Source organism: Brachionichthys hirsutus, chromosome 3 (assembly GCF_040956055.1).
Source record: "Brachionichthys hirsutus isolate HB-005 chromosome 3, CSIRO-AGI_Bhir_v1, whole genome shotgun sequence".
Lineage (NCBI taxonomy): Eukaryota > Metazoa > Chordata > Actinopteri > Lophiiformes > Brachionichthyidae > Brachionichthys > Brachionichthys hirsutus.
In genome coordinates, this window is record NC_090899.1 from 15258140 (window position 1) to 15270343 (window position 12204).

Here is a 12204-nt window from a genome sequence, read left to right on the forward strand (position 1 = left end):
CAAGAACCCGATGATCACTCTGTCAGAGCTCCAGAGTTCCTCTGTGGAGAGAGGAGAACCTTCCAGAAGGACAACCATCTCTGCAGCAATCCACCAATCAGGCCTGTATGGCAGAGTGGCCAGACGAAAGCCACTCCTTAGTAAAAGGCGCATAGCAGCACGCCTGGAGTTTGCCAAAAGGCACCTGAAGGACTCTCAGACCACGAGAAACAAAATTCTCTGGTCTGATGAGACAAAGATTGAACTCTTTGGTGTGAATGCCAGGCGTCACGTTTGGAGGAAACCAGGCACCGCTCATCACCAGGCCAATAGCATCCCTACAGTGAAGCATGGTGGGGGCAGCATCATGCTGTGGGGATGTTCTTCAGCGGCAGGAACTGGGAGACTAGTGAGGATAGAGGGAAAGATGAATGCAGCAAAGTGCAGAGACATCCTGGATGAAAACATGCTCCAGAGCGCTCGACCTCAGACTGGGGCGACGGTTTATCCTTCAGCAGGACAACGACCCCAAACACACAGCCGAGGTATCAAAGGAGTGGCTTCAGGACGGCTCTGTGAAGGTCCTTGAGGGGCCCGGCCAGAGCCCAGACCTGAATCCGATTGAGCATCTCTGGAGAGATCTGAAAATGGCTGTGCACCGACGCTCCCCATCCAACCTGATGGAGCTTGAGGTGCTGCAAAGAGGAATGGGTGAAACTGCCCAAAGACGGGTGTGCCGAGCTTGTGGCATCATATTCAAGAAGACTTGAGCCTGTAATTGCTGCCAAAGGTGCATCAACAAAGTACTGAGCAAAGGCCGTGAATACTTATGTACATGTGATTTCCTAGTTTTTTATTTTTAATTAATTTGCAAAAATTAAAAAAAAACTTTTTTCGCGTTGTCATTATGGGGTGTTGTGTGTAGAATTTTTAGGATTAAAATGAATGTAATCCATTTTGGTATAAGGCTGCAACATAACAAAACATGGAGAGAGTGAAGCGCTGTGAATACTTTCCGGATGCACCGTATAAAACACAAACTATTGGAAATCGTACAGCAATACGACCCCAGTAATATGACCCCAGTAATACGACCCCAGTAATACGACCCCAGCAATACGACCCCAGTAATACGACCCCAGTAATACGACCCCAGTAATACGACCCCAGTGATACGACCCCAGTGATACGTCACTATTACAGCGCGCTGACGTGAACAGAGCGAAATGAATCTGTGATTAACATTGTTCTTTATTCAGTCGAGTTCTTCAGCAAACACGTCTGACCCATCAGGGTGCCGGACCTCCGTGTTTCAGGGGCGGCTGAAACTCGGTCATTTCAAGCATCATCTTCAGGCCAAACAGAAGCGAGAGGTCAACAAAAAAGGAAAAATTCAAAAACGGAATTCATTCTCATCACGAGACGCAAGCCTTCACAAAGGCTTGGAATGGTACACACACGGGTACGCGCGAGCTTCAGGCTTTACCCACCCAAACAGACTCTGCTCGTCTTTTATTGATCACTTCAAAGCTCATTTTGCTCTTGCATATATGAAATAAACACAAAGGACGGAGCTACCGGCTAAGCTGCTGCCTCTCCTCGCAGGGAATCGTGGATTACGCTGAAATCTCACGTCTGTGATGTGAAACGTTACGGACAGGAAGAGCACAAGTCTCCTTCAACAAGTCGTGGAAGTGCAGCCCAAACCGGAAACGACCGGTTTACTCTGTAAACATGACTAATCATTCTTCTTTCTAAAGAACGCCTTTCCCTCAGAGACTCTCTCTTTGGTTTCCTGCAGTCTCTCCGAGAACTTGTCCTTCGTTTCCTCCATCTTCTCTGAAAGCCTCCCCTTTGTCTCCTCCATCTTTTCGGTCAGTTTCTCCTTTGTCTCCACCATCTTGTCCTGAATGTATTCCTTGACTAACGGCGGTGTGGTTAAGTAGCCGCGCTTGCGGAGGTACTGAACAGTGAGGGAGGTGCCGCCAAGAGTCACAGTGTACCTAGCGGGGGTCGCGATCTGTCGGGAAACAAAGACAAACGACGTCTGGTCAGAGCAGCCGAGCCGGAATCCACCGGCCTGATCAGGAGACGCGTCCGAGTCATCGCTTAATAAAGTGACTTGCTGCTGGAGCATAAACGTACCTTGTACATGGCATAAGTAGTCAGAGCATAGCCCCCCGAGGAGTCCCTCAAAAGGACGAGTACTGAGTCCGGTAGACCAATCATCTCCAGGAAAGGCACCACATTCACACCTCTGGAGTGGAGACAGAAGACGGGGGGGGGACAGATTTCACCCAACTTTATATATATTAAAACAAAAACTAGTGACATGCAGGCAGGGGGGGCCGTGCAAGAAAAGGAACATTTTCTCTCTGCACGTCACCATTTAATTCAATTCAGTTCAGTTTTATTTCTATAGAACCAGATCAGAACAGGAAGTCGTCTCAAGGCTTTACAGGAGCAGCAGGGAAAGACAGAACCCAACTAGAGCAAGAACTTTGGAGACGAGGCAAGGAAAAACTTCCCTTTAACAGGCAGAAACCTTGGACAGAACCAGAGACTCATAGTAGGCGGCCATCTCAATTGACCGGTTGGGTTGAGAGAGAGAGAGAGAGAGAGAGAGAGAGAGAGAGACAAGGACAAGTAGGAGGAGAGATTTACTTTAGCAGTGTGAAATAAATGGCCGTAGTTCAGCTGATGTCTATGATGTAGTGTTTTCTTTGTAAACATTTATATGTACGTGTTTCTTGTGCCGTGCAATTATTAAACTGCTGGTAGAAGAGGCACTAGGTGAGTTTTCCTGCCTCATGGTAGGGGGCGCTGTGATCCCAGGGATCCCATTTGTGACTTATCGACTACAGACTAAGTTACCGCTAGCAACAATTCTGTAATTTACACACTGATTTGGCTCCTCCTCCAGTGACCGGGTAACTGTCCCTCTGGGGGTTTTCCCTTTGCTTTCTCTTTAGGTCAGTTTTCTTAAGAAAAGCCGAAAGCGTTGATTTCACCATACCGCTAGCTCTGTGACCTCATTTGGACCCATGAATAAGAGAACAAAGCAAAAAAACTCGCTCACGAAGCAAAAAATCAGCTACGTCTTTCTCCTACGGCAGGTCGACTCAAACTGAACCTGCTCGGGTCGACTCCGTCTTCGGTCCGCCTCGGATCCACATCCGTTAAACTTCCGAAGCATTTTAAAGCCCATTTTTTTTGGTCGAAAGCCGAGTTGCTCGACGACAAAGTCTTCGGAGCGTAACTCCGTCGTTGAGCGTAAAGGCAAGACCATCATTTTTCAAACGCTCTTTTGAGAGTACCGGCATGAGGAATGAAAAATCACTTGAAATATTGTAGGTCGCTCTTCAGAAACACAAACGGCACCGCGTCACCCTGACTCAGAAGGACTCACCTCATAGCAGCGTAGTAGAACGTTCCACACCAGATGGAGGACGTCAGGAGATGCACGGGGACCAGCACCTTCCAGTACTGCTTAAAGGTCTTCTTAAACCTCTGGACCAGGCCAATGGTCTTGTCCTGCAAGGGGTCCACCTCCACAGCGGCCTCGGCTCCAGGGTCCCCCTCCTGAGGCTCGGCGCCGGACTTTGGTTCCTGCTGGTGCGCCGCCCTACAGGAGGCTGAGGTTGTGAGCCGGCGCTGCCGTGTGGAGGGTGGCACCGACAGGCGGAGTGCACGGCAACGGGACGGGACCGGCGGCTCCGAGGCGGTGAAGCCCATCAGCAACGGGCGCATCGCGGCTCCCTGCCACATCGTCCCGGGACTCAGGACTCGCTGCAGAATCATCCTCTGCTGCTGTTACGACGATCAGGAACAGAAGAAAACGGTTATTTAGTCTAAAACAACAACAACAAGTCATCTGCTGCTTCTGCCTGTCCCCTGAGGGGTCGCCACAGCAACCCAACCTTCTCCACTTCACCCTGTCCTTTGCATCGTCCTCCCCAACACCAGCCACTCTCATGTCCTCCCTCACTACGTCCATGTCTCTTCTCCTGGGTTGTCCTCTAGTCCTGTTCCCTGGCAGTTCCGTCCTCAGCATCCTTCTACCGATATAGTCCCTGTCTCTCCTCTGGACATGTCCAAACCATCAAAGTCTGGTCTCTCTGACCTTGTCTCCAAAACGTCTAACCTTCACTGTCCCTCTTATTGTCTCATTTTAAATCCTGTCCAACCTGGACACTCCCAAGGAGAACCTCAGCATCTTCATCTCCTCCACTTCTAGCTCCGCCTCCTGTCTTTTCCTCAGAGACACTGTCTCTAAGCCGTCCATCATGGCTGTCCTCACCACTGTCTCTAAGCCGTCCATCACGGCTGTCCTCACCACTGTCCCTAAGCCGTCTATCACGGCTGTCCTCACCACTGTCTCTAAGCCGTCCATCATGTCTGTCCTCACCACTGTCCCTAAGCCGTCCATCATGGCTGTCCTCACCACTGTCTCTAAGCCGTCCATCACGGCTGTCCTCACCACTGTCCCTAAGCCGTCCATCACGGCTGTCCTCACCACTGTCTCAAAGCCGTCCATCATGTCTGTCCTCACCACCGTCTCTAAGCCGTCCATCATGTCTGTCCTCACCATTGTCTCTAAGCCGTCCATCATGGCTGTCCTCACCACTGTCTCTAAGCCATCCATCATGTCTGTCCTCACCACTGTCTCTAAGCCATCCATCATGTCTGTCCTCACCACCGTCTCTAAGCCGTCCATCATGTCTGTCCTCACCACTGTCTCTAAGCCGTCCATCATGTCTGTCCTCACCACTGTCTCTAAGCCGTCCATCATGTCTGTCCTCACCACCGTCTCTAAGCCGTCCATCATGTCTGTCCTCACCACTGTCTCTAAGCCGTCCATCATGGCTGTCCTCACCACTGTCTCTAAGCCGTCCATCATGTCTGTCCTCACCACCGTCTCCAAGCCATCCATCATGTCTGTCCTCACCACTGTCTCTAAGCCGTCCATCATGGCTGTCCTCACCACTGTCTTGTAGACCTGTCCCTTTGTCCTATCAGAGACACCTGATACCTCCTCTTCTCTAGATTCTCCTCCAGCCGCTATAAATACATTCATTAATACATCAAAACTATTTCCTTGATTAGTCAATTCAAGTATAAATAACACAAATGTATACGATAGCTGATTCATTATCCAGTTTATGCCATGATGTGGATAAAACGCAGTCGGTGAATTTCTAATATTGCTAGAAAAAGTATGTCAAATATTCTGGATCAGTTTTTAAACACATTCGCAGTGATTGTACTGTTGATCTATTGATCCTGTGATACGATTAAAAGGACAATGTATAAGCGTGACCAGACACTATGTTTGGCTTCTGTTCTCATCAGGTGTGTGTAATGTTTCCAGAGTACGCGTTCATGTCTCCAGAGTACACGGTCATGTTTCCAGAGTACACGGTCATGTTTCCAGAGTACGCGTTCATGTTTCCAGAATACACGTTCATGTTTCCAGAGTACACGTTCATGTTTCCAGAGTACACGTTCATGTTTCCAGAGTACGTGAACTAGAACAAGGAGTACTCATCTCAACCGTTAGCGTTGTTCTGATGAACATTACAGCTATCGATCAGGAAACACCAGGAAGCACGGTTTCCTCGTTATGAAGCAAAGTCTCAGTTATACCCGTTAGAAACCGTCAAAAAGGACCAGTTCTGTTCCTGATCAGTTCTATTCCTGATCAGTTCTATTCCTGAAGAGGAACGACCTCACTGCTTCCTGATCAGTTCTATTTCTGATCAGTTCTATTCCTGATCAGTTCTATCCCTCACTGCTTCCTGATCAGTTCTATTCCTGATCAGTTCTATTCCTCACTGCTTCCTGATCAGTTCTATCCCTCACTGCTTCCTGATCAGTTCTATTCCTGATCAGTTCTGTCCCTCACTGCTTCCTGGTCAGCTCTATTCCTGATCAGTTCTATTCCTCACTGCTTCCTGATCAGTTCTATTCCTGATCAGTTCTATCCCTCACTGCTTCCTGATCAGTTCTATTCCTGATCAGTTCTGTCCCTCACTGCTTCCTGGTCAGTTCCAGGTCTCTCCTTGCGGAGGTCATCCACGCGGCGGCCCCGAACCAACGAGCGGCTGCAAACGTCCATAATGTTCTCTTCGGAATCACGAGGCTAACGACGACCTTCCGGTTTTATAGCTAGTAGCTTCACACGCTGTCGCTGATCATCGGGCAATATTTACAACTACGATATAGCAGCTAGCCAAACTGTAGCGAGACCTACGTTAGCCGACCACCATGACACCGGAAGTGTGTTCGTGCATCATCAAAATAAAAGCACCCCAACAGGCTCTACCTTACTTTAGAAGTCCCGACGGGAAGTACAAGCTAAAGTCCACTTGCTTCTAAAGCGCACTATTTTAGTCCGGTTGGCGTTGTGGAGGGCAGAGCGGAAGCATTTCCTAAGAGAAGACGCGCCGGTCTGTCGCGTTTCTTTGAACCAGACCTTTGAACCTGCTGCTAGCTTTGAGGCTTCTGGCGTTAGCAAGGTGAATGCTACCTCGTGTCTGCTAACAGTCAGGAAATAAAGTAATAAAGCATTACTAAAGCAGACCTGCAGGGGGGGCAGCGGAGCGGCTAACTTACGTTGGAACTCTTGAATTGACGTCGAGACAAACCCCAAACTTTCCTCCTGACGGCCGCATGAAGACGATGCGCTGCTGCCGCTGCTTCTTCTTCCCGGTGCGCGGCGGCAGCTGTCTGCCTTCGCGAGGGCGCACTAGCGCCCCCTACTGATGCGGGGTGGGGCTCAGGCTCCGTTACCACATGACAAACTGAAGTGTCTAAATAAGTGATGGAGGAAAAGCCCAACCGAGGGGCCAAAGCTTCTCCACCCACTCCAAGCGCTTCTGCTGCTTCCCTGCTATCCTCCCAAAGTCCTTCCTGCCTTTTCTGTTTTCCCAGCCATCCCTGGGAATTCTATAAACATTCGTCAATAATCAACCGAGATATTGAGCAACACATTTCAAAGCTCCATTGACTGCAATGTTAATGAATGGATCAATTTCATCAATGAATTCCCAGAATCCAGGAGCAGACAGATTTACAGTCCAGACAAAATAAAAAGTTGAAGCTTTATGCTTTTATAATTCTTACTCTGTGAAGTGGCCTTGGGTATCAACAGACTATCAAAATGAAAGTTATTATCAATAATAATAATGACAATAATAATAACAACAACAAGAAATGCACTCAGAGCGCAGACCTCCACCAAGCAGCTCATCGGTCAATAATCAACCGAGATATTGAGCAACACATTTCAAAGCTCCATTGACTGCAATGTTAATGAAAATTCCAAAGTAATCCAGGATCTCTTCTGGATCATCACCAACATTTAATAATATGTTCCTGGTAACATTCCCAATATTTCCTGAATATTTCATCCAGAACAGACAAACGGCGGCGAATACATAACCTTTGCCTCGACGGAGGGAATAACAACAAAACGACTCATCCAACGAGCATTCACGAGATTAAAGCAAACCAATGAAAGACGGGCTGGCGTTACTCAAAACAACAATAACGAAAATACTCAGTCAACAAAAAACCGACAAAACAGTGAGGAACAGGCTGGAGCAAAGGTCAGCAGGGTCGATGCATGGACTCTGAGATGATGAAGGGCATTCAGGTGTGTCTCGTTATGGTCTCCCCGTCCGCCCTCAACTGTCACACAGACGATACTCGAGAGAAAGAAACGAGAGTGAGGGAGCGCGAATGGAGGAACACAGAAACGCAAAATCAAGCTCAAAGCAAACGTAACCTGCGTGTGCATGGCAACAGTGTCTTTGATTGTTGTGTCATTCATTCATGTGACATCGTGTTATTGTTCTACATCGTGTTTCCAGCAGAGGGCGTAGCGTTCCATGTTAGACAGTGAGCACATAGCATTAAAAATTATAGATAAAAAAACAATACTATTAAGAAATACTTGAACGGTTTTGGTGAGAAAACAATCTGCTCAGCCGTAGCTAGCGCCTCATTGCATGGTTGAAGCGTAATTTATATTTATTAGCACATTTGGAAGCTGTATATCATTTTCTCTGTGCAGTATCAGGTCCAGTAATAACCAAATGTTACTCATGAATAAAACACCCTGACTGTGGTCGTATGACGCAAAGTGAAGTTATAACTGTGTTAATAAATGAGCACATTTTAGTGTTTCATTTTTCATAAGATGTAAAATATGACTGAAGTCAATGCATTTATATGAAAAGTCTCCCAGACTAAAGTGTACAATAATAACACAGTCCAGCGTCGCCGTCCTGTGACTGGGTCGCTCCCGCACTACGGGTCTCGCGAGAATAAACGATATTCACTGCGATGACGACTTTCTTTGTGTATACACGTGATCCGTTTTGACCAATGAGCTTTGAGCAACAGCTGCGAGGGGGCGGGGACGCGCGAGGGTGTGTATCAGACATTCCCCTGTCATGGAAGGATCTAGCAAGAAACGGAGACTCGGGCACGTTAAAGGCAGCTCAAAGATGTCTGACGCGAGTCTGTGCAGCTCACCAGCGAGTCCTGCTCCGGAGCGAACCGGGGGGGGAGCAGCTCCTTTCGGGGACGGTGCCATAGTTCGCCTCACCATGAACAACTTCCTGTAAGTTACTGCTGACCCAAACACACGGAAGCCGCTGGGAGTTAAAGCCAGTATATGAGCGGATAAACGGGCACACATGCTAACAGCATTCGAGCTAACTAGCGCTATGATAGCATAATGTCAGCCCTAGTATTTAAGACCAACGTCAGGCAGTGTCAGTGTTCCGCACCGGCCAATCACAGAGCATGGGACCCTTAACACGGGACCTTAACACGGGACCCTAACACGGGACCCTAACACGGGACCCTTAACACGGGACCTTAACACGGGACCCTAACACGGGACCTTAACACGGGACCCTTAACACGGGACCTTAACATGGGACCCTTAACACGGGACCCTAACACGGGACCTTAACACGGGACCCTTAACACGGGACCCTTAACACGGGACCCTAACACGGGACCCTTAACACGGGACCCTTAACACGGGACCTTAACACGGGACCTTAACACGGGACCCTAACATGGGACCTTAACACAGGATCCTAACACGGGACCTTAACCCGGGACCCTAACACGGGACCTTAACACGGGATCCTAACACGGGACCTTAACCCGGGACCCTTAACCCGGGACCCTTAACACGGGACCCTTAACACAGGACCTTAACACGGGACCCTAACATGGGACCTTAACACAGGATCCTAACACGGGACCTTAACCCGGGACCCTTAACACGGGACCTTAACACGGGACCTTAACACGGGACCCTTAACCCTGTACCCTAACACGGGACCCTTAACCCTGTACCCTAACACGGGACCCTAACACGGGACCCTTAACACTGTACCCTAACACTGGACCCTTAACACTGTACCCTAACACGGGACCCTTAACCCTGTACCCTAACACGGGACCTTAGCTACTTCCTGTTTTGGTGTCTTACTTCCGTAATGAACTCTCGTTTACACCTGCGCTCTGGCAGGACCTACGACTACTCTGAGGTGAATCCGGGACCTCGTCTCAACATGATTGTCGGAGCCAATGGAACGGGCAAGTCCAGCATCGTGTGCGCCCTCTGCCTGGGTCTGGCCGGCAAGCCTGCAGTCCTGGGCAGAGGCGACAAGGTGAGCAAACAGGCATCGCCGTCGCCACGGTTTCACGATGATCAGATCCCATCACCGCGTCGCTGTCTCTCTTTGGTAGGTGGGGCTCTTTGTGAAACGCGGCTGCAACAAAGGCGTCATTGAGGTCGAGCTGTGAGTCACAGACACACACCCGGACCGGCAGCTTGTGCCATGTGTGAGATCTGCGGATCAATGTCGATATTGGTGTTTCTGACCGTTCATTTTGCTTTTAGGTCAGCCTTCTAATGATTCGTAGGAGTCACGCTCCTATTCCAGATGTATTTAATTGTGTACGTTTGATCTTTGTCCTTATTCCAGGTATAAGAAAGGTGGTAATTTAGTCATTAACAGGGAGATCCATGCGGCGAACAATCAGTCCCTGTGGATGCTCAACGGGAAACGCTGCAACCAGAAAACAGTGGAAGAGGAAGTCAAGGCTCTCCGAATCCAAGTCAGCAACCTCTGCCAGTTTCTACCGCAGGTGGGATTCTGGCGCTGCACAGGAAGTGGATTATTGTACCTACCGGTACTTCAACTGGGGCGTTGTGGCATAACTTCGGTCACCTGCCGGAGTACTTTACTGTCGTCCGGTCTAACGGGGACGTATTTGTTCTGTCCCCGCAGGAAAAAGTTGGAGAGTTTGCCAAGATGTCCAAAATTGAGTTGCTGGAGGCAACCGAGAAGTCAGTGGGACCCCCAGAGATGTACGAGTACCACTGTGAGCTCAAGAACGTCCGCAACAAAGAAAGAGACCTGGAGGTGAGCCGAGACCCAGAAGGTCTCGTTTGTCGTGTGTGGTTATGAATTTGTTCCTAAATGAAAGGCGAGGTTCACACCACTGATGATTCCATTACGGCCGTTCTTATTTGCAAATCTGTCCCGTTAGAATGTAGTGAAGGAGAAAGGCAGCTTCCTGGAGAAAGCCAGGCAGAGAATTGAAAGGAACAAACATGATGTAAACCGTTATTATGAAAAGAGGAGGCATCTGGATGTGACTGAGTTACTCGACAAGAAGAAGCCGTGGGTGGTGAGTGGGTGAAACCAAGTACTGGAATCCATTTCGCAGTCGGGAGTAAAGCGGGATCGTTCCGTCTGACACTAGGAGTACGAGGCCGCCCGGAAGGAGCTCGAGGAGGTGAAGAACGAGCGCCATGAGGCTAAGAAGCAGCTTGCCAGCCTGAAGCAGGCCCAGGCGCCCATGTTGAGGAAGATCCAGCAGGTGGACGGACAACTGAAGCCGGCTGCGGCACAACTAGAGGCAAAGGTGAAAACGGCTCCACAGTGACAGGATGTGGACGGAAACCTAAAGGGAAAATATTTGCTTTCAGTCTGTTCAGTATTTATTATTTTTGTACAGCAGTTTCATTACACTCATGGACATCGACGAGGACTTCCAGTGCTTTAACATCCAATCAGCGCACGGCGCTGCCCGCAGGCGCCCGTAACGCCCACGTTATTATAACGGTTTTATTCCTGACTCGGTGGCCAGCAGGGGGAGCTAAAGTGAACATGTGATACCGTCATAGTGATTCGTGTGAGTTTATTTTCAGAGTGCAGCCATTAAAGAAGCGTCCCTGAAGATCAAACAGAAAAAAGATCAATTGGACCGAAAACACGACGAGGTGAGATTAAGAACATTAAAGTCCGAACTCTAATCAATTCTGTAACAATTAGAAGCAGAATAAAAACGGTACGCGATTGCATACATTTCCTTTTGCATTATTTAATTAGTAAAAAAACAAATATTTGCAGTATAATTTTACTCTGTATGAGAAAAATCCTTTTCCAGTTGTGCGCGTCGTTAAAATAAAGCAGGAAGTCACGTACGGCCGCGCGTTTACGTCGTAGTGAGCGATAACGTCTCTACAGATAGAAGACATCAAACAAACGCTGCGACTGAAGCAGACGAAAGAGGAAGACCACCAGAAGCGAATCAGCAACTCCAGGCGGGCCATCGAGGACTTGACGGCAGAGCTCGGCAAAATGGGCGACCTGCCAGACGTAGCGCCGCGGGTCACGGCGATTAACCACGAGCTGAAGCGTCTCCAGGTGGAGAGAGCCAAGACGGAGGGAGAGAAGTCCGACCGGCGCAGGGAGGAGGACAACATCTGGGCCGAGTCCAAGAGTGAGTCCTCAAAGTGATTCCCTCTGCTCCCGTTCACACCGATTCAGGACCGGATCGTGTCCCGACGAGTCGACGAGTCGCAGGACAGAAGTGTGATCCCTGCGGGGTGTTGGTGTTCGTTTGAACCGCCAGTGTTGGAGAAGAAGCTGAACGACATGAACAACGTGATGAAGGCCAAAGAAGAGAAGCTGCGAGGACGCCACAAGGACACGCACGCTGCCCTCCGGTGGCTCAGGCAGAACAGGCAGCTCTTTGTTGGGAACGTCTATGAGCCCATGATGCTGGTGGTGAGTCCCGGTTCGCCCCGTGGGGGTCTCCGCACGGCGGCACGGTGAGAACGCTGTCGCTCCTCAGATCAACGTGAAGGATCACCGTTTTGCGAAGTACGTCGAGAACCACATC

At 49.3% G+C, this 12204-nt stretch overlaps 2 protein-coding genes across 4 annotated transcripts in view; one reads left to right on the forward strand and one right to left on the reverse strand.

The window, feature by feature from the left end:
* Positions 1 to 1218: 1218 nt before the first annotated feature.
* Positions 1219 to 6685, reverse strand: LOC137910681 (uncharacterized protein C18orf19 homolog A-like). 3 transcript variants are annotated; one of them, XM_068755069.1, is made up of 4 exons: positions 6595 to 6685; positions 3389 to 3786; positions 2125 to 2236; positions 1219 to 1999 (listed from the first exon to the last, which is right to left on the reverse strand). In XM_068755069.1, the coding sequence occupies exons 2-4, from the start codon at positions 3778 to 3780 to the stop codon at positions 1718 to 1720; spliced, it is 786 nt and encodes a 261-aa protein (XP_068611170.1). In that variant the 5' UTR covers positions 3781 to 3786; positions 6595 to 6685; the 3' UTR covers positions 1219 to 1717. The 3 variants fall into 3 exon arrangements, with proteins under 3 accessions (XP_068611170.1, XP_068611186.1, XP_068611178.1); XM_068755085.1 differs by having other exon boundaries at positions 3389 to 3789; XM_068755077.1 differs by lacking the exon at positions 6595 to 6685 and adding an exon at positions 6233 to 6246 and having other exon boundaries at positions 3389 to 3789.
* A 1753-nt stretch (positions 6686 to 8438) lies between these two features.
* LOC137910673 (structural maintenance of chromosomes protein 5-like) overlaps positions 8439 to 12204 on the forward strand; it is a 9455-nt gene continuing 5689 nt past the window's right edge. The window contains exons 1-11 of the mRNA XM_068755057.1: positions 8439 to 8608; positions 9536 to 9677; positions 9757 to 9809; positions 9996 to 10158; positions 10302 to 10436; positions 10564 to 10704; positions 10780 to 10941; positions 11228 to 11299; positions 11547 to 11802; positions 11935 to 12089; positions 12157 to 12204. The exon at positions 12157 to 12204 is cut by the window's right edge and continues 66 nt beyond it. Coding sequence (XP_068611158.1) covers positions 8439 to 8608; positions 9536 to 9677; positions 9757 to 9809; positions 9996 to 10158; positions 10302 to 10436; positions 10564 to 10704; positions 10780 to 10941; positions 11228 to 11299; positions 11547 to 11802; positions 11935 to 12089; positions 12157 to 12204 — 1497 coding nt within the window. The remainder of the gene's footprint in view (positions 8609 to 9535; positions 9678 to 9756; positions 9810 to 9995; positions 10159 to 10301; positions 10437 to 10563; positions 10705 to 10779; positions 10942 to 11227; positions 11300 to 11546; positions 11803 to 11934; positions 12090 to 12156) is intronic.